The sequence below is a fragment of the Natator depressus genome, chromosome 6 (genome assembly GCF_965152275.1).
Source record: "Natator depressus isolate rNatDep1 chromosome 6, rNatDep2.hap1, whole genome shotgun sequence".
NCBI lineage: Eukaryota > Metazoa > Chordata > Testudines > Cheloniidae > Natator > Natator depressus.
Window position 1 is genome coordinate 68,122,057 of NC_134239.1, and position 27,211 is coordinate 68,149,267.

General features: G+C 42.2%; 1 protein-coding gene across 3 annotated transcripts in view; it reads left to right on the forward strand.

Moving 5' to 3' along the window:
• TTBK2 (tau tubulin kinase 2) overlaps positions 1–27,211 on the forward strand; it is a 212,710-nt gene that overhangs the window by 49,405 nt on the left and 136,094 nt on the right. For all 3 annotated transcript variants that reach the window (XM_074955633.1, XM_074955634.1, XM_074955636.1), the window contains exon 3: positions 15,035–15,182. In XM_074955633.1, coding sequence (XP_074811734.1) covers positions 15,035–15,182 — 148 coding nt within the window. The remainder of the gene's footprint in view (positions 1–15,034; positions 15,183–27,211) is intronic.

The following is a 27,211-nucleotide window of genomic DNA, read 5'->3' on the forward strand; positions in this document are numbered from 1 at the left end:
ATTTTGCTTAAAACCACATTCAAATAGGGATGAGCAATGTCTATACACATTAGATGTTAGACAAGCACTGGCGTTCTATGTATTCAGGATTAAACCATTTCAGTGGTCCACCTAACTGTTCGCGGCTGTAGCAGACAGAATGAAAAGTCTTCCTATCTATTCACAGAGAATTTCATCTTGGATAACTTCTTGTATCCATGCTTGTTATGATCTGGAAAGTGTTTCACCACCAGGTAAGCTGACTGGTCACTCCAGAAGATCCACAAGCATTCTCAATGGCCTTCGTAGTGCAGATCCCTATCCTGGACATTTGCAAAGCAGCAACCTCATAATTAGTGCGCACTATCACACAATACTCTAGAGATTATGCCAAATTTGTTTGAGCTATACTACAGTCTGTGTGTACATGAATTCTGATTCCTCCACCTATTTAACTGCTTGGAATTTTCACCAGGAGTGGAATGCACATGTGCAATCACTTGAAGAAATAAAAATGGTTACTAATCTTTCATAACTGTTGTTCTTGGAGATGTGTTGCACATGTCCATTCCACGACCTGCCGCCCTGCTTCTCTATATAGGAGTTTCTGGAAAGAAGGAACTGAGAGGGCTCGGAATTGGCTAGGCCCTTTATATCTGTGTCAACGCAGGGCACTCAAGCCACCCCAGCAGGAAAAATTTCTGGGGACTGTGCACAGGGTGCGCACACAGCAAGAGTGGAATGATCATGTGCAACACATCTTGAACAATAACAATTACAAAAGGTTAGTAACCATTTCATTTGATCTTCCTCATGCATAATTACTTCCATCCCAGAAGTCCTCTGTCCATAAGTGCCTCCCAGTGGTCTAACATCCCAAAGCCCTCTTTTAGCACCATTGCCTGAGTCATCTGTTGATCATCCTAATCTTGTTTTTCTTTCGCTCTCCTCGTCTGGGGACAGGGAGAATCTCACTGAAGATCGCCCGAGCCTGCATTTCTTTAAGCATCTTCCCCAGCCTGGCATAGTCTCCCTTGATGCGTTCCAGTGAGAATCTAGCTGTGTCCTTCACATGGGAACAAATGATAATCAGTGGACCCTTTCCAGCTCCCATTAGGAATCTCTTCAGCCTCAGGTCAACATCCCATATCTTAGTTCTTGGCAGACAGCACACCCATAGACTCATAGATATTAAGGTCAGAAGGGACCATTATGATCATCTAGTCTGACCTCCTGCACAATGGAGGCCACCAAATCTCACCCACCCACTCCTGCAATAAACCTCTCATCTATGTCTGAGCTATTGAAGTCCTCAAATCATGGTTTAAAGACTTCAAGGTGCAGAGAATCCTCCAGCAAGTGACCCGTGCCCCATGCTGCAGAGGAAGGCGAAAAACCCCCAGGGCCTCTTCCAATCTGCCCTGGAGGAAAATTCCTTCCTGACCCCAAATATGGTGATCAACTGAACCCTGAGTATGTTGGCAAGATTCTCCAGCCAGATACCCAGGAAAGAATTCTCTGTAGTAACTCAGATCCCACTCCATCTAACATTCCATCACAGGCCATTGGGCCTATTTACCATGAATAGTTAACATGATTTTGGCAATTAATTGATCTTTATCCCATCATACCATCTCCTCCATAAACTTATCGAGTTTAATCTTGAAGCCAGATAGGTCTTTTGCCCCTCTGTTCTCCGGATCAGCTCTGGTGACAGGCCTGTTGGTTCTTCTTAGTAGGGAGTCCCCAGTCACATAGACCCGCTTCTTCCTGGTGTTGGTGCGATTCTTCAATCTTTCCTCTTCTGTTCTTTCTGGCTACAAGTCCTCTCGTCTTTTGTTCTCACTTGCAATTTTCTGCAGTTTTCGATCATCCTGGGCCTCCGAACTTTGGCTATCTCCATTGACTCTTCCCCTCTTCTTGTAGGACTAGCTGCTCTTCTCTTCTTCCTTGCCCTTCTACCTTCGGTTACTGCTTGCTGTGCCCCTTCTTCATTTTCCAACTCAGCAAACCAGTTGCTCAGCTCTATTTCTACTTCACTAGTTGGTCTTTTCCTCTGCCTGGTTCTCATAGTCACATGCTTCCATTGGCCACTTTCCTTATTCAGCAGTCTATCCTCACAGTTTTCCAGTCTAGCTTGCAGTTGCGAGTCTTGAGTTTTTCCTTCTGCCTCCTCTTGCCTTCCCTCCATCATCTGCTTGAATCTTCTTCTTTTAGTTGGGGATTGGTCCTGCTTTGAGCAGGGGGTTGGACTAGATGACCTCCTGAGGTCCCTTCCAACCCTTATGTTCTATGATTCTATGAACTCAGCTGTAGTCCTTGGACCTTCTCTTCCATCAGCTCTATCAGGAGGCACTTCTTACAAACAAACCACTTTTCAGGTACCTGCTCCAAGATAATGTACATGCTGCAGCTTCCATTTCCAGTCATCTTCACTGTCTCCTATTCCTTGGGTCACTGCCACTGCTGCCTCTGTAGCTGTTATAGCCTTTCCACCTAAGCTCCTGACAAGGGGGGAAGAAAAAAACACGCACCACACACAAACCAAAAACTAAACACCACATACCCCCTCCCCCAAACTTCCCTTACAAACTCCCACTCAGACTCCCCTGTTTCCAGCTCTGTTTGCTGGCTCCTGTGCTGCTGGCTGGCTGCTTGGCTGCCTTTATAGCCCAACAGGAAGCCCTGCACCCGAATCAGGGGCTTTGCTGTGATCAAAGACTCTGCTTCTCTCACAGCCCACCACCCCCCTCCAGTTCTGCAAACTAAAAAAACTCCCCCAAAAAACCCAGCAAGCAAACAAGCAAACTCTCACTCTCAAGAACCCACTCACTGCCCCTAAGGAACAGGGGCTTGCCTCACTTCTCCTCTAACCCGTCTCCACTCAAACTCCCCGGTTTCCAGCTCTGTTTGCTGGCTCCTGTGGTCACTGCTTCTGTTGCTGCCCCGACCCTGAGACCAAATCCCTGCCTCCTCACCTAGTTCCTACTCCTTGTCCCTGGTTCCTGCTGTTTCATCTTGCTCCGTATTCCTGCTACCACCCCTTGTCCTTGCTGCTGTTACGACACCTTGTTCCTGGTTTCTCACCCTGACCCCTGTTGCTGGCTCCATCTTTGACTCTGTGTGATATCTGACTCCAACTGTTGGTTACTCGTGGAGTGTCTTCCAACTCTGACCCTGGTTCTGACCCTGGGTGTGGCTTTGGACTCTGGCTTGACCCTTGGCATAGTTTTGAACTCTGACTCTGTGTGACTTCCAGTTGAGACCCCAACTCCATCCCCAATGTTTTCACTTCCCTGAGCCTTCTCTGTCACCTCCTCTGTTTTTCTGGATACTCCTCCTCTAACCTCACTCTAGTTACCATTCTCCCATTTTCCTCTGGAAAAGTGCCTGCATGGTCTTTAAAATATCACTACCATCCATGACCTCTTCAGCTCTCATACCCTCTATCTCCTGGCACAGGAACTTGGATTCCCCTTTAAAATGTGCGTATCTTAACATATTTGAGTTAGTTTTAAATTTAATCTTAACTCTTCATTTTATGGTTTTGTGTGGTTTTGGGGATAATTGCAACCTTCTTGTAATGTTTTCTCCCCTTAAATTACTGATCTGTATTCTCCACCGTAACTCCAGTTTAACATGGATTTTACCCAGGAATTACTTGTTTCTGGTGGCTCGCTTGATGTGTTCTGCCCTGTGCAAACATCAATGGAAGCAAGATTCCCTGCCTCAAAGAGCTTCCCGTCTAAGAGAAGTAGACAAAGGGCAGAAGAAAGGGGTATAGTATACAAATGAAATGGGAGATTGATTCTGAAAAGAAGTTTTAAAAAGTTAGACATATCTTCAGTTTCTTGTAGTCTGTGAGGGAGCAGAGAACTGGTACAGCAGGGGTTAAAGGAAAAGTGCAGACAATGCCAGGCCTGGAGGGAGGAGAAAAGAAGGGAGATGGGCTCAGTTGGGGGCTGACAGGTGAGGAGGCAGGAACTCTGTTTGCCTGCCTGAAGGGACCGATCAGTGACCTGCCAACCAGCACAGTCACTGGAGGCAAGTATAAGGGGAGCCTGCAGATAAGCCCCAACTGCGGGGCAGTTGTACTAGCAGGGCCACGCCCCAAACTAAAGAGTAGGAAGTAGCCCAGAGAAACAGGTCTTGACCCCTTCCCCCCACTGGGAGGGAGACCCATCTCCACTGTTTAGGGGTAGAATTACACAGGGCCCTGGCCTGGGACTCTGTGAAGAGGGAAGGTCCAGGTCCCCCTACCACTCCTCTGACCAACGATCTAGCCATTAGGCTGCCCAGCCACTGAAGGCCATTTCGCATAGGCTCAGCAGAAGTGTGTGTTCCAGAGGGACTTTAACGCAGAAGTGATAATGGCCTTTTGGACCAGCTCAGGGAGGTAATTCATTACTTAAGAAGTGACATGGAAGAAAGCATGGCGGCGATTGGGGAGAAAATGGACAAATAATACAGCTATCTTGCTGTTAGAGGGTGAAGGAGATGCAAAAGGAAACCAGGATGTTTAAGAAGGGTGAGAGAGCGAGGACTAGAGTTATCCAGGACCTTGAAGACAGAGACAAGAAGCTTGAACTCGATGGAGTAGAGGAGGAGGAGTTAGGGAAGGGGTTCCGAGGTGGATGACATGATCAGAATAACGAATAAAGAATATAATCTTAATGGCTGTATTTTGTATTGATTGGAGGGAGATATGTATATTGGGGAGGTCAGGGTTGAGGAGATTACGGTAATCAAGATGGGATGTGGTGCAGGCCTGGATGGGAATTTTAGTTGTAGGGATAGAAAGAGAAGAATACATGCAGTGAGGCTGAGTTAATAGTGCTGTGAGAACTATGACTCTTTATTTTTTTGACTCTTGTGCAATTAAATTCTCGGTTGTCTTAGGGCTTGTCTTCACTCTGGGGGTAAGTCAATCTAATCTTGCGTTCAGGTAACAGCTGCCACCACCAGGGTTTGCACTTGGAAATTTTACCTCTTGTCATCCCTCAGTCGGGTCTTTTATTCAAAGGACACTGTCCTTACAAGTGGGGAGCTCGCTGATAAATATGGCAGATGTTCATCAAAGGCCACTGCAGGAAAACGCAGTCTCCACAGCTGCACCCCAGACTTGATTAACAAAACCTTACTTCTTTAATTTCAGGTAAACCCAGGGATGAAATAATTTAGAGTCCCTTCCTGGCACCTTCAGACAGTTCCCGGAACAACCTATCTCCCGCCAGCCTGCCTCAACTTTCCCTTCCAGCCATCCTCACCCAGTGGCTGGAATTCAAACAAACATTGCATGGTGGCTCCTAGCAACTGAAAGGGTCTTTACAGAGTCTTAAGATGTTACATCACTGTCTCAGGTCCAGTCACAGGTTTTACTTCCATTATACCACCATACATAAAATAATATTAACTGAACACATTTCCTAACATTCTCCACACAGCCATCATATTTCAGTTGTGTAAGGAGGAGGCTGGTAGTGGGGTTTTCATGTCATTTGGCTGAATGTGGAGAGGGTTGTTGAGGCTGATTTTAATTGATAAAGAAAATGTACATAGTTTTGGGGGTAACTGCACAGGCTGACCCCTTCTTGATCTGCTTGAGGGGATGCTCCTTTAGGTCTCAGGCCTCTAGCCATCTCCTCTCTATTGGGTGCGACTCACATCCCTCTCCTTCCAGACAAGGAGTTCAGGCTTTCAGTCCCCCTGCACATCACTTTATCTCAGCAGGTGTGACCTTAGCTCAGCATCTGCCGTTTTGCATGCTCTCAAGGGCCATGACCATGTTGTACTGGTGACTAACCAGTTTTCACAAAGCACAGCACATTTATTTTTCTTTGGTTCTGCCTCTGCACAGTGGCTGGACTAGATGACCTCTCGAGGTCCCTTCCAGCTCTACATTTCTATGTTTCTATGGAAAGCATTACCGCAAAAATGTAATAAAACAAAACAAAAAAAAGGTCTACATGCACACTAAGACTTACCAGGTGTCCCGCATTTTCCACATGGGGACTCTGTTAGGTTCCAAACTCTTATAGCAGGGCTTGCCCTCCTGGTTACTATCTTGTGTCTGTTGTTGGATCAAAATGAGGGGTGCTCAGCCAGTCTAGGCTGGTTCTTTATACCTCAAGCTCTTCCTTTGTCTCCCTTGCTTCTTGAATCCAGTATGTACCAACGGTACTTCTTTGAAATTTTTTACTTGTCCCACAGTCAGCAGTAATTAACCTCCATTGATTTTAGTGCTTTGTAACTCTCCCCCATGGAGCAAGCCTACAGTCCCTGGTTCACAAATATACAGTTAGCATTCATAAAGTTGATGTGATAGTTTTTAAAGATATTGCTTTTTTCATAATATCTGTTAAACTGTGCATCATTTTTATAACTTTATTTGTTACATCTCCTATGTTTAGTATTTATGAAAACTTCAAACTTATCTAAACAACTTCCATATTTGACAGCTAGCCACATGCCAGGTTTGAAGGTCTAAAGAGCAACCAATTTTAAGTTCTTAGAGCTTAAAAGAAAAGCCGAACAAACATGCACAACTAAGTGCTGTTTTTGTAATTCTCTCTCTACTTCTTCTTTTTCAGTGATTGGCTTCCCTAGCTTCCTATGACTGGTATTGGCAAGCTGTCTCTTTATAACTTGGGAACTTTTCAAGGTGGGGAATCAGGTCAGGTTATAAAAAGAAGGGCATATAGGGCATGACCCAAAGCCCATTTCCGTTGACTTCAGTGGACTTTGGATTTCAGGCCTATAGGCAGATATAGCTCCTAGTCACCCTACACCCTTATGAAGCCATTGTTAGTTCCCCCTTGTCTGTTTTCCCCGATCATTTTTCATAGACTCCAAGACCAGAAGGGACAATTGTGATCATCCAGTCTGACCTTCTGTATAACATAGGCCATAGAACTTCCCCAAAATAATTCCTAGAGCAGATCTTTTAGAAAAACATCCAATCTTGATTTAAAAATTGTCAGTGATGGAGAATGTACCACGACCCTTGTTAAATTGTTCCAATGGTTAATTACCTTCACTGTCATAAATTTCTGCCTTATTAGTCTGAATTTGTCTAGCTTCAACTTTAAGCCATTGAATCATGTTATATCTTTCTCTGCTAGATTGAAGAAACTGTTGTTAAATATTTCAGAGTAACAGCCGTGTTAGTCTGTATTCGCAAAAAGAAAAGGAGTACTTGTGGCACCTTAGAGACTAACCAATTTATTTGAGCATGAGCTTTCGTGAGCTACAGTAGCTCACGAAAGCTCATGCTCAAATAAATTGGTTAGTTTCTAAGGTGCCACAAGTACTCCTTTTCTTTTTGTTAAATATTTGTTTCCCAGGTAGGTACTTTATAGACTGTAATCAAAACACCAGGTAACCTTCTCTTTGTTAAGCTAAATAGATTGAGGTCTTTGAGACTATAACTATAAAGCATGTCTTCTAATCCTTTCATCATTCTCATGGCTCTTCTTTGAACCCTCTGCAATTTATCAACATCCTTCTTGAATTGTGGGCACCAGAACTGGAGACATTATTTCAGCAGTGGTTGCACAAGTACCAAATACAGAGGTAAAATAACTTTTCTACTCCTACTTAAGATTCCCATGTGGATGCATCCCAGGATTGCAGTAGCTTTTTTTCACCGTAGCATCTGATTGGGAGTTCATGTTCATCTGATTATCCAGCATGACCCCCAAATCTTTTTCAGAGTCACTTTTTCCCAGAATAGAGTCCCCCATCCTGTAAGTACGGCCTACATTCATTGTTCCTAGATGTTTACATTTACATTTAGGTATATTAAAACACACAGTGTTTGCTTGCGCAATCACTGACCAGTGAACTGTCCTCTTAATTATTTACTACTCACCCAATTTTTGGATCACCTACAAACTTTGAGGATTATTTTGTTTTCTTCTGGTTCATTGATAAAAATGTTAAATAGCGTATGACCAAGAACCAAAACCCTGTGGGACCGCACTGGAACCAGCTGCTCAAACACAGTTCCTTGTTTATAATTAATTTTAAGCCCTTTCTGTTAGCCAGTTTTTAATCCATTCAATGTGTGCGATATTAATTTTATATTCTAGTTTTTTTAATCAAAATATTGTGTGGTACCAAGTCAAATGCCTTACAGAAGTCTAAGTGTATTATGTGAATGGTATTACCTTTATCAATCAAACTTGTAATCTCATAAAAAAATCAAGTTAGTTTGAAAACATCTCTTTTCCATAAAGCCATGTTGATTTGCATTAACTATATTACCCTACTTTAATTCTTTATTAATCGAGTCTTGTCTTAGCTGCTCCATTATCTTTTCCAGGATCAATGTCAGGCTTGTAATTACTCAGGTCATCCTGTTTATCCTTTTTAAAAATCGTCACAACATTAGTTTTCTTTCAGTCTTCCGGAACTTCCTCAGTGCTCCAGGACGGGTTGAAAATCAACATTAACAGCCCAGCGAGCTCTTTGGCCAAGTCTTTTAAAACCCTTGGACCTGCTGATTTAAAAATGTCCAATCTTAGTATCTTCTTCTTAACATCTTTCCGAGATATTAGTGGAATGGAAAGAATGTTATCACCGTATGATGAGATTACATCATCTGTTTTGTTTCACAAATATAGGACAGAAATATTCATTGAATACTGTGATAGGTTCACACCCCGGAGTGTCACCTGGAACTGGGGTACCACCGAGCCCTCTGACCCACCAGCCTGGCCTCCCTCTCACATTGTGCTGCTGTGACAAGCTGCAGACCCGCTCCCAGTCCTACACTTTCTCCAGCATTCACATGGGTAGGGACACACCCAGCTGCAATTACATGCAGGCTTTCTGACCAGCCACTGCATGAACCAACAATAGAGAGGTTACAGCCAAAATAATTACTAGCTTCCCAACCTAGAATGCCCCCTCCCCCCACTGGAGTATAAGCCCCAAATTATACCGTCTTGCGCTGCACAGGGAACTGTACAGGGTAAGCTCATAGAGTTCGCCCCTCTGTCAATGTGGAGAGGAAATGCAACAGTCTCCTGAGCTCAGATTCCCAAGCACTTCAATCCAAATTTTATGGTTTAGATTAAAACATAAAATAAGTTTATTAATTACAAAAAGATAGATTTTAAGGGATTATAAGTGATAGCAAAAAGATCAAAGCAGATCATCTGGTAAATAAACAAAAAAGCAAACTAAGCCTAAGATACTAGAAAGATAGGATATGAATTAGCAAATTCTCACTGTGGCTGATGGTACAAACAGGCTGCAGATTCTTAAGGCACTTTGCAGCTTGGGAATCCCCAGGTTTTCTCACACACACACACACACACACACACACACACACACACACACACACACACACACACACACACACACACACACACACACACACACACACACACACACACACACACACACACACACACACACACACACACACACACGAAATCCCTTTAGCCTGGGTCCAGCACTTTCCCTAGTTCAGACTTTGTTCCTCAGGTGTTTCCAGGAGTTGTCTTGTGTGGGGAGTGAAGAACAACAGATGATGTCACTCCCTGCCTTATATAGCTTTAGCATGTGGTGGGAACCCTTTTGTCCCAAACTCAGTTTGTGGAAAAACACTGACCTCCCAAGATGGAGTCCAGAGTCATGTGGCCTGGTTATATGCCCTTGCCTACCTTGCTGAGTCATAGCAGCCATTACTTACAGGCTGTCTGGAAAGTTCACAGAAGGTTAAGTTCTTCCAGGGTCTTCCATCAGCACTGTCTGGCTTCTTCATTGTTGTACCAGAAAGACTAGTTGTGGGTGCCACACAGAGTAAGTATGATTGAAATACAGATACATAGTCAATATTCCTAACTTTAGATACAAAAATGATGCATGCGTACAAATAGGATAATCATATTCAGCAAATCTTAACTTTTCCAGTGACCCCTCACATGACCCATCTTGTACAAAATGCATCATAAATATGCCATAATCATATCATAATATCATTGTGGAGAATATGAGGTGCAGTGTCACAAACACTTTTTCCTTTTCTGCATTATTATTGATAATTCTACTGTTTCCATCTATAATTGACCAATGCCATTGTCAGGATTCTTTTTGTTCCTAATATATTTCAAAAACTCTTCCGTATTGTCCTTAACTCTGCTAGCCATAGATTTATCCTTGTGTCCCTTTTCTTGTCTTATCAACTGTCTACAATTCTTAACATCTGATTTATGTTCATCACTATCAACTTACCATTTCTTCCATTTGTTTATAATTTTCACTGCCTTCTCTTCCCCTCTAAACTAGGTTGGTTTTTTAACCACCACAGCCTTCTTCCTCAATTGTAGGATTGTGATTTTTTTGGGCATCTAGTAAGGTGTTCTTAAATGATTCCCCATCATCAGTCACATTTTTCTGTTTAAATTCTTCCCTCCATCTAATTTGGTTCATAATTGTTTTCAGCTTTTTGAAATTGGTCCTACTAAAGCATCAGCTGACTTGGGCTTGTGGGACTCGGGGGGGGGGGGAGGGGGGGGCTATAAAATTCCAATGTCGAAATTTGGGCTCAGGCTGGACCCTGGGCTCTGAGATCCTGTGAGAGGTCTAGTTAACCATTTATGCTAAACCATCTGTTCCATCTTGTATTCAGTTGTGACACTAGGTTTCCCAGACCTGAGGAAGAGCTCTGTGTAAGCTTGAAAGCTTGTCTCTGTCACCAGCAGAAGTGGATCCAATAAGATATTATCTCAACCACCTTGTCTCTCTAGTCATTGTCTAAGGCAGTTTTCTCACCTACAGTCACTTCTGAGCATCACCAGTCCCACATGGTTAGGGATCCACCATTCATGGAATGCAAAGAGCACTGACCTCTTTGTTGCCTCAGTGATGGATAACAAGATGTCCTTTTGCTGCTGCTTATTTTCCCCACAGTTCCTTGTCTGAAGAGTCAGAATGTCCCTCTGCAGTTCGGACTGTGGGATGTCCTCCAGTGTGTTCACACGATACAGTTTCCTAGTCATCCTGATTACTGGTGTTTACCTTAAATGCAAATGAAAAGCCCAGTGTCTCTGGCATCATGCTAAATTTACATTAGTGACACAGACAAACAGGCAAATCAACATTCCTTTGTCTAGGACAAACTTGTTATCAACTCTGCCACCAAAACATATTTTGGGAACATATTTCCAGCACACATACATAATTCTCTACACACCATTTGTACATACATCACACAATGATATTTATGAACAGTGTTTCACCCGCTTTCATTTGATACTTCACACAACATTCTTTAAAGATCGGTACTATGACCGTAATGTGTTTAGGTGTAGTGAGTGTGTCAGGCCTGAAAGGAGTTACAGTACAGTGGGCCCTCTGCCAGTTGACATTGAGGGGCTCTTAGGGTCTCACTGTCTTGTGCTTTATCTGTTTTAGGACATTTGATCCATAAGCATTCAAGGTCATTTTCTTCTGAGTTATCAGTGACTCTGAAACAAGTAATGCCATTTTTGATACAGAGTGCTACTTCCTTGTCCCTTTCACCCACTCAGTCTTTCCTAAATAGGTTATAACCATTGATTTCAACAGTCCAGTTGTGTGACTCATCCCACCAGGTTTCAGTAATACATACTAGATTGATTTTATTCTCATGAGCAATTTCAAGTCCTCTGGTTTGTTATCCAGGCTCTAGCATTGGTGTATGCGCTGTTCAGTATTTTCTTCTCTGTGTCCTTTGGTCCCTTGATTAATTTTGTTCTCAACATCTGATTTTCTGCTGTGTGCTCATATCTTCCTTCTTTTTACCTTGCCCTTTTGTTATTAGTTTGATCTTTAGTCTCCATGATTTCTATCTGAAAAGTGACCCGTAAAGGACTTCTTTTTTTTTAATTGGACTTGTCTTTTGGTTTCTGAATAACTTTCTTTTTTCTTTTCTTTTTTTTTCTTTTCACCTTTTAAAGTACCAGGATTTGTCTTCTCTTTAGTCCTCCCTCTTCCCCCTCTCCCCACAAAGGCTCTTATGCATACACGTTTCGTGTATGCACATACATGTTATTCTCTAACATTTTAAATGAAAAAGAAAAAGGTGTTGAGTCATTAAAGGGACATGGAAATTTTTAAAAGATTCCAATGTCTCAGAGCACCATTATGTCCTGATTTGTGTGTGTGTATAACTCCTTATATTTAAGGGATTTTTTTGTTACTCTGATAATTATAAGGGGCCTTTCTGCAAGGGAGAAAAAGCAAGAAGCTAAATGACTAAATACAAAGCACTGTCAAATGAATAAAACAAAGCAGGAAGACAGAAAATATTTGTTTGCTTTTGCAGGAGTTTCTTGTAATCATAGTAGGTACAGCATTTTCACGTGATGGTTTTTTTTTTTATGTCAAGGTGACAGTGTCCCTTTAATAGACTTTTTTTTTTTTCCTAATGTTAACTTGTTATTGAAGTTAAATAGGTGTTAAAATAGTTATGAGCAGCCTGGCTAAAAATCCTTTCCCTTCCAAATTGCTCAGTTTTCAATATTTCATGCCACTTCTATTCATCTGAAAAATAGTCCAAACTCAGTTTTGTTGTGGTGTTTTTTTAAAATAAATCTGTTGCAGGTCGTATTGAAGCCACTGACTTAGCAATACCCTCCTTAATTACAAAAATGAACTGCTTCTTCTATTCAGTAAGCTATGGCATATTATAAATATATGCAAACTGGCCAGAGCACAGGCAGCCAGTAACACGTTTTACTCACAATGATATGCTCTTAGCAAAGAGGAACATAAAGTATTTATTTGATAAACATTCATGTGACTTATGAAGGTCCTTATCTTGAGATTTTTGGTGTACTTTATTCTTTATAGTAAAGGAGACAGTTGGTGTGGACTGCAAAAAAGTGACCTAATAAACCTGTCTGTTGAAAGGTGCTGTGAAGTGAAACTCCCAGAAATTCCATATTGGCATTCCATGTCCTCCTTTTTTGATACTTGATACAGACAGATGTATTGGGGTGGGGTACTACAGTACATGAGCTGAAAAATACAAGTAAAATTTATGAATAAATCATATTTTATGCATCATCAGATTCTTCCTTCTTGGTAGGAACTTAGGCTATTTTAAAAAATTACTCTGCCGTTCTCCATCAGGTTAATCACATACAATAGATCTTGTTAGATCCATTTTCAAATCCTAAAGAGAGGCTAATGTGCTGGCTGAATTTCTAGCTGGATGATTTCCACATTCTCAAAATATGTAGATGGCGTTTAGGATATGTAGTCAGGTGACCCCAGCAAATAGTGCTGAAAAAATGATGGCAGCCCTTTTCAGAGCAAAAGTGGTAAAAATGCAATAGGGTATATTTCTTAATGTGACCCCTCCCGCCCCCGGTGCCCTTCTTCGCTGCATTCCTACTTTAACAGCTTTGGAACTGTAGGGGTGGAAGGAGATAGTTGTACATAATCAATTAAATCACTGGCTGAAACAAATCTAACGTTTACCATACCAAAGAACAGACTGCCCATTGTGAACTCCAAAGCAGGGGCTGAAAGGCTACCCTCTAATATTGGCTCTGAACATATCATATGTCAGCTAAATATTCTGTGATGCTTCTTATTTTCTCCTAACGCTGGTAAGACAGAAAATATCATAATGCTACTATATAAACCCATACACCCATCCCTTGAGTACTTCATGCAGTTCTGATTGCCCCATCTCAAAAAAAGGTATATTAAAATAGGAAAAGCAACAGAGAAGGGCAACAAAAATGATTAGGGGTATGGAACAGCTTCCATATGAGGAGAGATTTAAAAGACTGGAACTGTTCAGCTTGGAAAAGAGATGACTGGGGGGCAGGGGGGACATATGATAGAGGTCAATAAAATCCTGAATGATGTGGAGAAAGTAAATAAGGAAGTATTCTTTATCTCTTCACATAACACAAGAACCAGGGGTCATCCAATGAAATTAATAGGCAGCAGATGTAAAAAAACATAAGGAAATACTTCTTCACACAACGAACAGTCAACATGTGGTACTCGTTGCCGGGGATGTTGTGAAGGCCCGAAGTATATCTGGGTTCAAAAAAGAATTAGTTAAATTCCTGGAAGATGGGTCCATCGGTGACTAGTAGCCAAGATGATCAGGGATACAACTCAATGCTCCGGGTGTCCCTAAACCTCTGCCTGCTGGCTGGGACTGGATGATGGGATGGATCACTTGTTAAATTACTCTGTTCTGTTCACTCCCTCTGAAGCATCTGGCACCATTCACTGTTGGAAGACAGCATACTGGTCTAGATAGATTGGTCTGACCCAGTATGGCCATTCTTATGTTCTTTATGAGATTTTGTATTGTTATAGTGTATTGTTGAAATTTTTGTAATATGCCTTATGTTAATATGAGTGGAATTAGGGGAGGAAAGAACTGTGAGCAGTAGTAAAAATCCAAATTTAAAGATGATCCTTTCTAAATTGTGGTGGTTTTATTTTTAACTATTATGCAAAGGTCATTGCACACAATAGAGAATGCTATACTGGTTCTGTTCAGAGACCCAAGGAACTTTATAAGTATGTGTATACTCCAAGTATATATTCCTGAAGAAGAAAAAGAGGGCATATTTTTAAAAATTTCACTGTACATTGATATGATTTTGTTTGTTTGTTTGTTTTGGGGATTAGGTGCTATTTTATTATATGAGGAATTAATATGTTGGGTGTACTGTGGAGTCCTTTCTTTGGCCATCTCTACAATAGGAAATTTTATTAAGTTACTAAAACATTTTAACTAACATGATGGTAAACACTATGTAAAACCTAGTGTAGATGGGGGACAAAGTGGTTTAGCTGATAGTCGTTAACCTTAGGGTCCTCTTATAGTACCACAATGAGCTAACACATTTTTAAACATGACTCTTCTTGCCCACACTAAGGGTGAAATCATGTTTAATATCATGTTAGTTAAAAAGTGGTGGTAACATGATATACTGGTAGTTTCCTACTATGAGAACAATGCATAGAAATATTAATATATTTTGTTTCCTTTGTCTTTTTTGTCTCTATATGCTTCTTTTTAATGCAGTTGAGGAAGATAGGAGGTGGGGGGTTTGGAGAAATTTATGATGCTCTGGACTTGCTCACGCGGGAAAATGTTGCACTAAAGGTCGAGTCAGCTCAGCAACCAAAGCAAGTCTTGAAAATGGAAGTGGCTGTGTTGAAGAAACTGCAAGGTAAGGTGGTTTCCTTGGTATACCAACAAGCTAGTGTATGGTAGGTGGCTAAGAGTCACAACTGCATTCCCAGTCACTAGGGTCCATGTTCTGCCATCTTTTCCTTATTCTGTAAGTAGTACCATTGAACTCAATGGGGCTAATCAAGGTAAGGGTGAATCTGGCCCTTTGTGTATATTGATTTTCATCAATAGTGAGCAGAGGCTTCTAGTTCTTGGCATACTGGGCAGGAAAATCATTCACTTCCAGTATGTGGAAGCTTATGATGGAGCTGCCCTTACGATCTGAATAGGATAAGAGAAAATTAGCAGAAAGGTTCAATTGTTTAGAAATCAGAAGTTCTTAATCTCCAAATTTAACTTCTTTCTGGATCCTGTCTCTTTGTTGACAGGTTTCAGAGTAACAGCTGTGTTAGTCTGCATTCAGAAAAAGAATGCATCCGATGAAGTGAGCTGTAGCTCACGAAAGCTTATGCTCAAATAAATTTGTTAGTCTCTAAGGTGCCACAAGTACTCCTTTTCTTTTTGTCTCTTTGTTGTTAGAGACTCTGCCCTGGGGGTGGGTGTGTGTGTGTGTGTTTTTTGTTTTGTTTTTTAAACTTTTGCTTAAGTCTTCCTCTTTGGTTGAGGGCCTCCAGCTGACATCCAGCACAGGAATATTTTCCCCAGTATTTTATAGTTTCTGTCTTCTCAAAGGGATGGTTTCTCAGTGGATTCTGTGATACTAAAGTGGAAACAGCCATAAAGAATATAGATGTGCTCTAATCAGTAAGATACACAGAAGCAATGATATTTAGAATTCTGAAGCACTTTTGGATAGTCAGCAAGTTAGAGCTCAAGTGGCTGAGCATTCAGAACTAGTTTGATTGACTGGTGATTCTTGCATGTTCAATAATTAGATCACCTCATTAGCTTAACATTCAAACTTTTTAAAGTCAAAAGCAGGTACTGGTACAGAGAGAAATGTAATAGCTTCTCTTTTTATTATTATTCAGAGCAGTGAAGTTTAAAACTTTACCTTATTATTTTTTTTAAACAATACAATTTTCTTTAAGAAAACAGAGAAAACTGGAGACTGCTCCAATATTAATCTGTGCAGCTGCCAATCTCTCCCTTGCTGTTTATAGTTTGTTTTTAGATTCATGGTTTGGACAAAACAAAAACTTCAAGACATATGGTGTTATCCAATCCGCTGACAAGGTCACATTGCAAGAGCAATAGCAGCCTCTGCTCCATATAGATTAATACACCAAGCACGCTTATGCAATTATACAAGTACTTTAACAGGCCATTTCATTCCAAGGGTGGAATTCACAAGGGGGATTCAGGCACTGCAATATTGAGTGTTGCCGTCCCTATCTTTTAGGCACCTATCCAGCTAGTAGAAACCTGAGTTAGGTGCCCAGGCTCTCAATACAATGGAACGGAGAATTAGGCACCTAAGAATGGGATCCACAAAAGCCAGCCGGCTGACTGGGGAGCCGCCTAAGCAAGCCAGTAGGAAATAACTAGCAGAGGGGTTTGGCCTAAACCCTGCCATGCAGAGGAAGTTAAGCACCTGTCTCCACTCAGAATTCACAGTCATGAACCCTGTCCTGGAGTTAGGTGCCAAAGCCAGATCAGTACTTCTTTGAGAAACAGAGAGGAGAAGAAGGAGGTGCCCTTATAAATTTTAGCCCAGAAGTTAGAGCATTATAATATTTTTTACTATAGGGAATCCATAGTATGGATAGACATATAAATACATTACCATTTTTTGAATCCAAATTGATAGGATTACTTTTTGCATGACAGACAAGAAATTAGACAAATGCCAGAAAATATTTTTGCTGTCTAGCTCCTAGCAGCAAGAATCTCCACTCATTTTTCTATCTCACAGGTTTTCAGTATGCACAGACTAAAGTTTTCAAATAGGAAAAAAAAGTAAGTAAAATGGACAGAAAGTGGCTATTGACAAAACAATGTTACAGCTATTTATTGCAGAATATTTTTGTCCTGTCTGCTGTGTGTCATGTGCTCCTAAAAAATAGACTTGGGCTACTAATTGCAGGATTCTGATTTTGTTGTTGAACGTTGTCTGTTTGCTGCTGAATTAATACACAAAGGAAGACACAGTCATTGCCTCAACACTGATAGTACCATACAGAATGCTCTGGAGGACAGCTCTTAAACGTTTTTTGTTTTTTAAAGATATATTTCTTTGATAGATTAATTCTCAGGGGGATTTGTGGAAGCTTTAAGGAGTGCTTTGAAAGAACAGAAGGTGGCAGTTTGGCCTCAATCCAGCAAAACACATAAGCACACGTGTAACTTTAATCACACACATAGTCCAAATAATTTCAGTGAGACTACTCACATGCTTAAAATTACATTTGTTCAGAAGTGCTTTACTGGATCAGGGCCTTGTTGCACAAGAAGTGAGAAACTATTCCAAACACAGAACTTGGCATGGGAAAAAATGGAAATACATGAGAGAAGGTTTCAAAGGGAGTGGTGAGGGAGGAATAGTGAAGTGGGTGAGAAGGGGAATAAGAAGAAATGGAACAGGAATAAGAAGATAGGTGCTAGAAGAGTGCAAAATCAGTATTTTTAATGTTTTATTCTTAGAATTTTTCAGTAATACAATGGGCATGTTTCATACACTACAATAATGAAGTGAAAGTAGTAGTATCATAGGTATAAAGTACCGTAAGTAATGGAGAGCTACAAAGAAACTGTTTTATAGTCCTGATCCAGCAAAGCAGTTATGCACATGCTTAAATATGAGTAGTTCTTCAAGTGCTTTCTCATGTCGATTCCAAGTAGGTGTGCGCGTGCCACGTGCACAGTTGTTGGAAGGCTTTTCCCCTAGCGGTACCCGTCGGGTCAGCTGTGGAGCCCCATGGAGTGCACCTTCATGGCGGTGTATATAGGTCGCTGCTGACCCACTGCCTTTTCAGTTCCTTTTTACCACCGGTGACGGTCATTAGAGCAGCTCCTCTCTTGCTATGGGAAGCAATCCCCTAGTGCAGAGGTGGGCAAACTACGGCCCGCGGGCCACATCTGGCCCGTGGGACCATCCTGCCTGGCCCTTGAGCTCCCGGCCAGGGAGGCTAGTCCCCGGCCCCTCCCACACTGTCCCCGCCCCTCCCCCGCAGCCTCAGCTCACTGTACTGCCCTTGCTCTGGCCCGCTGCTCCTGCTGGGCGGCAGGGCTGTGAGCTCCTGCTGCTCTAAGTGGCATGATAAGGGGCGGGGAGCGGGGGGGGCGATTGGATAGGCGTGGGAGTTCCGGGGGGCCTGGCAGGAGGTGGGGGTATGGATAGGGATTGGGGCAGTCAGGGGACAGGGAGCGGGGGGGGTTGGATGGGATGGGGTCCTGGGGGTGGTTAGGGGCGGGGGGCCCCAGGAGGGGGCAGTCAGGAGTTCTGAGGGGGGCAGTCAGGGGGTGGGAAGTGGGAGAGGGTGGATGGGGGGGGCAGGTTGTTTGGGGAGGCAGAGCCTTCCCTACCTGGCCTTCCACAGAGTTTTGCAACCCCAATGTGGCCCTTGGGCCAAAATGCAACATTTGGCAAAGCAGCACTGCAGTCAGCCATTCCATAAACACTGACCCTGCCTCCTAGGTGAGGCTTGGGAATCACTCTACTTGGAATCTATATGAGCAAGCACTCGAAGAAGAAAAAATGGTTACCTACGTGTCGTAGCTGTTGTTCTTTGAGATGTGTTGCTCATGTCCATTCCAAGACCCACCCGCCGCCCCTTTGTTGAAGTGTCCGGCAAGAAGGAACTGAAGAGGCGGCAGGTCAGCTGGGACTTAAATAAACTGCAATGAAGGTGCGATTTCAGGGGGCTTCACAGCCGACCCGACAGGTACTGCTAGGGGAAAAACCTTCTGATGCACGTGGCGCGCGCATCTACTTGGAGTGGATGTGAGCAACACATCTCAAAGAACAGCAGTTATGAGATGTATGTAACTGTGTTTTCTGTTGATGTCAGTGGGACTATACAAGTGCCTAAATTCTTTACTGAGCCAGGGCCTTAAATGAGTAGTTGAAAGGTTTACTCGAGAAAAATCTGTTTGTAGTATAGTTTGTTTTAATATCAAGTAATACATCTAAATTTAGAAACTGGTTCTGGGCTCCAGGACCTGGTTCACTAGATTTCACATATACACTGGACCCTCGCTAGAACACGCGTCTATATATTGCGAATTTGCATAAAACGCGGTCGTGGCCATGGATCCCAAATTTAATTACTTTAATTGGAATTCATTTTAACGTGGTCCCCGCTATAACGCGGTCCCCGCGTTAATGCGGCACCCACGCATGGATCCCAAATCCTGCGTTCTAGCGAGGGTCCGGTGTACATTTATAAATAATGCTTCAAAGGGAAAGTCCTACCTAATCTCTAGAAAATATAAAAAACTGGAATTACTTATTAAAAGAATAGATCCCTTAAGAGCAATAAGCCTGAAATGTTCACTTTAATAAACAAAGTTTTAATCCGCACCGTCATATTGTTTCATACTAAACAATGGAAAAACAGAACAAAATGACTCAAGACTTCAATCCTTTTCCCACTTGCCTATTGATGCAAATAGCATATTGTATACACAGTACAGAACACTTCTTAAATCAGATAGAAAAATACCCCAAATTATGGGGACACGGACTTGAGATACTGAGGCAGACTAATGAAGAAAAATGGGAAGAACATTATGATAATGACTTCCAGTTTTAGTCACACAAAATTCAGAATGATTGTTTATAAATTACTTCAAACATATATTGCACCCCAAAACGTATTGCTTATAAAGGTGAGGAAAACTTTTTTGACTGATGTCAAGTCTCAAGAGGTTCATTAATATGTGTGTTTTGAAAATGCAAGTAATACAAGCATTTTAGATAAAAATGAACGGTATGAACACGATAGTGTGACTGAACATCCTCATTGAACCTAAGGCTGGCCTGCCTCCTATGAATCTTCAGAATCCAAAAAGTAAATACAAGAGGACACATCTCTAGGCAAAACACTTTAACACTTTACAGGGAACCCTCAAAATGTCCTGGAATTCATCCTCAAAAATCTCTTTGGACAAACAGTATCAAAAATAGAATTTCCTTAGACATAGCCTACTAAATAGCTTGATTCAATACTTAATTCAATTCACAGGAAGTGAGGCAATATTTCTTTATGCTCATGGAATACAAGTACTGGAATTCACATCCAAAAATCTCTAGACATGGTGGTTTATATATAACTGTGGTATATATCAATAGCTCATCTACAAGAGTCATAATAGTAACATATATGCATTCTTTTTATATTTTGGCTTGATGAGTTTGTCTGACCAGGGTACTTGAGACTCAATGCAAAAGTATCGTGGGTTTGGTTTTTGTAAAATAGTAATATATATATTGATGTCTGTCTTATATTATCCAGCGTCTCTTCCCATTCTGTCAAATGAGAAGAGTGTAAGGTTAACAAATTTCTGGATAGCTGGTTGGTTTGTTTACAGAATGCTAAAGCAAGCTGTTGGTTAATTTATGCACAGTTCTCTACCTCTAGATTAGTATTAAAATCTGTGTGAAAAATAAGCAGCACAGAACATCTTACTTTGTTTGGGCTTCTGAATTTCAGTGAAACTGTTGTTGAAGCACATGATTACAGTGTTGCTAGCTTTCGATGGTATGTCATTTGACTGATGTTTTGTATTTGCTGTGTGCTAAAGGCCACTGGTGCAAAGTGGTCATGTCCATTTTTAGATCTAGCCCTCCATCATTCTCTCAGAATATAAACTGGAATCCTTTCACTTTATTATGAAGTGGAAGTTGAGTGTATTAGATTTAACTAGAAGCGTTTATGATGCTTGCAAATGATTAAGAACTTGTTTATCTTATTTCCTGTTTTGTGCATACTGCAGTGGAGATAGATGCTGGTCTGTAGCATCAATACATTCCTGAACATGCTAGCTGAGCTTCACGCTTGAAAGTAGTACGATATTTGCCATGCACACTGGAAGTATTCATTATTCAAGTGGCAAAGTAACTGTGCTCATTCAACTGGAATGGAAAAGAGATTTTTATGACCTAAAGTTTTAGAATACAGATTGTCAGGGTTCCTTCCCCACTCTGAACTCTAGGGTACAGATGTGGGGACCCACATGAAAGACCCCCTAAGCTTATTCTTACCAGCTTAGGTTAAAAACTTCCACAAGGTACAAACTTTGCCTTGTCCTTGAACAGTATGCTGCCTCCACCAAGCGTTTTAAACAAAGAACAGGGAAAGAGACCACTTGGAGACGTCTTCCCCCAAAATATCCCCCCAAGCCCTACACACCCCCTTTCCTGGGGAGTCTTGAGAATAATATCCTAACCAATTTGTTACAAAATCATCAAAGACCCAAACCCCTGAATCTTGGAACAATGGAAAAATCAATCAGGTCCTTAAAAGAAGGATTTTATAAAAAAAAGAAAGGTAAAAATCATCTCTGTAAAAATCAGGATGGAAAATATTTCACAGGGTATTCAGATTCAAAACACAGAGGATCCCCCTCTGGGCAAAACCTTAAAGTTTTGAAAACAGGAAATAAACCTCCCTCTTAAAACAGGGAAAATTCACATAAAACAAAAGATAAACTAATCCGCCTTGCTTGGCTTACCTTATACTGGTTGCAATATTGGAGACTTGGATTAGGATGGGTTGGAGAAGATGGATTTCTGTCTGGCCTCTCTCAGTCCCAAGAGAGACCAACCACGAAAACAAGGATCACAAAACAAAAGCCTCTCCCCCCTCACACCCTCCCCACAAGATTTGAAAGTATCTTGTCCCCTTTTTGGTCCTTTGGGTCAGGTGCCAACCAGGTTAGCTGAGCTTCTTAACCCTTTACAGGTAACAGGATGTTGCCTCTGGCCAGGAGGGGTTTTATTGGACTATATACAGAAAGGTGGTTACCCTTCCCTTTATATTTATGACACAGCTGGATCAGGATAATATAGGCCTCTCTGTCTTTCTGATTTCATTCCCTTTTTCTGATGTCTTTCTAGCTCATTGTCATTGTATCTGTAACCAAGAGATGTGTACAAAGGAAATATGTCCTGAGGTTACAGAACATATTTTCATGAGATAAGTGTGACCTGATCACTTACTGGTGGTGTAGAGATGAATAGGTAATAGGAGCTGATAGGCTTGTCCATCTTTATATCTTTTTGTTGATTTTTTAAAAATATGTTGTCATTTCCGCTTGCTTTATTCTGCAGCAAAGAGGGAGGGAGGGAGGGAGAGGGGAAATGGGAAGGGCACTGCAACCAAGTTTTGTATGGCTCATTATGTGACACTTTTTTACTCATGAGAGAAAGCCATTGATTTTCCCACCTTCCTTCCTAAAGGGAATGAGAGCAGAATGGAAAGACACAAGCCAATCTCTCTTAGCCACTCCCATCAGCAATGGGAGCCAGTGTGTGTCTGGGGAAACAAATCCCCTCCCATGCCCAGAATCACGTGTGTATGAGAGGGGAGCATGAAGTATCTAGGGAGGCAGAAAACCTGCCTGCAGAGTTGACACTAAAGTATCCCCTTGTGGAGCAATTCTCAAACTTTAGCAACCCGAGAACTCCCATTTTGATTTAAAAAATTTCAGGGACCCCCAAGTCCCCCGCTCAGCCCCAGGCCCCGCCTCCACTCCACTCCACTCCACCCCACCCCTTCTCCCAAGGCTCCACCCCGCTCCACCTCTTCCTGTCCCTGCTCCTACCACTCCCTCCCAGCACCTCCTGCATGCTGCTGAACAGCTGTTCCTTGATGTGTAGGAGGCACTGGGAAGGAGGGGGACAAGTTGATCAGTGGGGCTGGTGGCCCCGGACATGATTCCGCCCCCTCCCCTGAGCACGCCCCATCCCTGCTCCTCCCTCTCCCTCCCTGTGCCTCCTGCACATCGGGGAACAGCTGTTCCGCAGCATGCAGGATCGCTGGGAGGGAGATGGAGGAGTTGATCAGTGGGGCCAGCGGTCCCGAACAGGATTCTGCCCCCTCACCGAGTGCGCCCCATCCCCGCTCCTCCCACTCCCTCCCAGTGCCTCCTGCACGCCACTGAACAGCTGTCCCCTGGCATGCAGGAGGTTCTGGGAAGTAGGGGGAGGAGTTAATCAGTGGGGTCTGCAGACCCCCTGGAGTACCTTTGTGGACCCCAGTTTGAGAAATGCTGCCCTAGTGGGAATTACTGCAGGGGGAAATGCCAGCTTCTTGCCTTCAGCCCAGCTGGAGGTTTGAGAACCTAGGAGGGCTGTGATGGAGAGCTGATGGTATGAATATCACACACAAAATGACACTTGGCAGTTCTGGAAAGGATGGGACATTTTGAGCTATCTAGAACTGCACATGATGCACTCAGATATGGTGTAAATGGGAGAATGTGACATACCTAGGAGCAATCCAGACCAGTGGGGGGCTCTGTCACCCCTGCCCTGCAAAATTGGGTGCCTTACAATACCTTGCTTAAGTAGCTCCCACCTGGGCTGCTCATGGACAGCCTTCCAGCATTCAGGTCACTCTGAGATGTGTTTGTGTAACTGTAGCCTAACAGTCACACCCTGGCTCTCACCAGCCTTGGTTATACTGCAACCTGCCCCCAACATATTCCCAGTTCGGGATTTTCCTCCAGAAATGTATGTCTTGTACTGCCCAGCCCTCTCCTGGATAGTTCAAATATATTATGTCCGTGATTCCTTTAAGGGAATAATACACAACAACTCGCCACCTTAAATGGAGTTTTCCAGACACTTTAACTTAAACACAGTAAATTAGATAAAACAAGAAAGCAGTTTATTAACTACAAAGAAAGAGATTTTAAGTGAGTACAAGCAATGAGGCATAAAAGTCAGAAATGGCTACAAGAAAATAAAGATAAACATTTCTAGTGCCTAGCTTAACAAACTATGTTCAGTTCAATGCAAAGTTTCTCACCACATGCTTCCAACAGCATTACTGACCAAACTTTCAGGTCAGGATCCCTTTCCCACAATCCAATGGCTATTTCCTTTGTCTTCCCACCTGCAGAGAATGAGATGTGCAAGGAGAGAGGTAGAGGGGTCTTCATCTGTTTGTTCCTCCTTTTAAGAGTTTCAGTCCGTCTTTGAAAAGCATTTCTGGCTGAGAAGCAAGAGAGGGGGTCTGATGGAGGAAGGAGACCTTATGCTGTTTCTTTACTGAGATGCAAGATCTCTTTGTCCCTGCCTCCCTTTCTTGCCAACGAATGGCCACTTGATAGGTGATGGCCCATCAGCTTTGTTGGCACCTGGACGATATGTCAGCTTGCCCGTAGTCTTTGAGAAACTGGTTGAGCCATGCCCCATACTTATCTGGGAAACACACTTCAGTCATGACTTCAGATTAAGTTCATAACTTTACACTGCGGGGGTTGGTTGGGCTGGCAGGGGCTTCCTACCCGGCTCTGCATCCCTGCAGCTCCTAGGCAGCGGAGGCAGGCGCAAGGGCAGGGGCTCCGCTATTCCCACTGCAAATGCCGGCTGCCGTACCACCCATTGGCCAGGAACTGCAGCCAATGGGAACTGTGGGGGCGGGGCCTGCGGCCATGGCCAGTTCATGGCGTGGAGACCCCCCACACTCCTCTGCCGCCTAGGATCTGTAGGGGGGTCATGCCAGTGGGATCCGGGGAGCCCCCCACCCTGAGATAAGCACCCCTTGCACTTCCCAACCCTATGCCCCTAGCCCTGAGCCCCCTCTCACACACCCAAACTGCTGCTGCTGGCCCTGGGACTGCTCGGGCAGCCCCTGAGCCAGCACCAGCCACTGCAGAAGTCACGGAAAGTCATGGAATCTGTGACCTCCGTGATATACTCGCAGCCTTAGTTATGAGTTTTCAAATGATACTTCACAAGGTATACCTTGTACAAATATTATTATGATAGTGTGTTAGGTATGAATACAGAGGAGCATTTCTTCACAGAGCAACTTGGAAGGATAATTTGGGGCTCATCAGGGGAGCATTCAGAAAAACATTTTAGAGTTAGCAAGATTAATCTTATTTGTAATTCCATTGACTTGAGAAGTGTCACAGTAACAATAAATCTGACCTGGTTTCTTTAGATTATTATGAAGGGCTCCCTGAGCTAGCCAGTAGAGTGAAAAATCACTTTTAATGTCATCTTCTGTAACCTGTCAATGTGCTTTATTTCTTGTACTTAATTTGATTTACGTACAGTGTATTTGCTTTGTATGTTTCTACACATAACCAAAAAAAAAAAAAAAAAAGCTATTAACAGCCAATCCTTTCAAAGTACACCTGTACTCTTGAATGGTCCCAGTGAGTGTGTACTTAAGACAAGTATTTATGAAGTTAATGGGATACTGTCAGCTTGAAAAATCACATTTGTCTGAAAATGTTTTAAGTATGGTAGGTACAAATAGCAGCTAATATTACTATAATTGTGTTTTGTCATGCATGGAAACGGTAGGGGTTAAATGGCCAATGAGAGTGAAGGGATCTGGTTTTGTTTTCATGATGTGAGTTTAAAAAAAATAAAAGTAAAAGACCATTGCCAGTTTAATGGATATGTGCCAAAAGATAACTTTCAGATTTGTATACTGGGACTGCATCTTTAAAACTCTCTTCTAGAGTTTCCAGTGTTCCTCAAATTAGTGACATTTACAAAAGGTGGAATTTGTTTTTCTTCAAAAACAGAGATTTCTGCAGACTTTCCATTTCTCCAGCAGAAAGCCATAGTAGAACCCTGCAGAATTTCCCTTTTCCTTAACAAGCTTTCATTGATCATAAAATCCTCTCTGAAGGGGACTTATTTTTGTGGAATGTGTTTGCCCTGGCTAAAATAAGAAATGACACTAACATTCAACCTTATGGTTGTTGTTCCAGGATTATTAAGTGAGATGGAATTCAGAAAAGTCTCAGGGACATGGATAAACTCTCCTTTGTTGGCAGGCAGGTACCCACACTTAAACAGTAGATCTGATAATACCCCTGGATTTGTATAAAGTGGCTTTGTCAAGTGTGGCTTGCAGTAAAATGAAAAAATTGATATGATCTTTAATGGAAGAGTAGTACATTATCTTAAAATGTGGTTCACTTTTTCTAATTTTGATAATAGGATCCTACTATGAGTGAAGGAGAGCGTGATGAAAAGGTGAACTTTCAGGCTAGCCTATTCTACTGTTGCGAATTAAGCTATATCGCATACACATTTTGTCCTGTTTGTATGCTCTGTTACACTCTGTTTAAATATATTATTAAAAATTCATGTCCACATTGGGACCCTTCTAAAAACTTTGTACAGTAAAGCAAAATGAGGATGAAATAACTGTTCCGATTTTTGCTTTTGCCATTTTATACTTTTCAGTCTATAAATACCGACACAGGGAGCTTTTCAATAGTAGTTAGCTCTTTAATCTAGCAAACAAAAGCATAACAAGATTGAAATGGATGGAAATTGAAAATAAATTCAGATTGAAAATAAGGTGGAAATTTCTAACTGTAAGAGTGATTAACAATTGGAACAACTTACCAAGGGAGGGGAGAGATTCTCAATCATTTGAATTCTTTAATTCAAGATTGGATGCCACCTTACAAGACAGGCCTTAAGTAAGCCAAAATTATGGGCTTGATGCAGGAGTTACTGGGGTGAAATACTGTGGCCTATATCATGCAAAAGGTCAGAATAGATTATCAGAATGGTCTCTTCTGGCCTTAAAATCTATGAAACTGTTACATCTTCTTAATTTTAGATTTGCTGTTTGTATTTATTAGATTGTTTTTGTTAGTGTGATTTAGTAGTTCAGCACAATTCAAGGCCACTGCAAGAATTTATAAGGTCCAAGACAAGGTGTAAAGGTAGGCTCGTGATAGACTTAGGCCTTGTTTATACAACATAGTTGATGTAAGTCACCTTGAATTGACCTATTTGTGCATGACTACACTCAAATTTGTGTCTGGACGATATAAGAGCCCCATTGTAGCAATGCAGTAGAACCAGCCATGGTCGGCCTACTTGTGAGTATAGACACTGGATGGTCTAACAGTCCT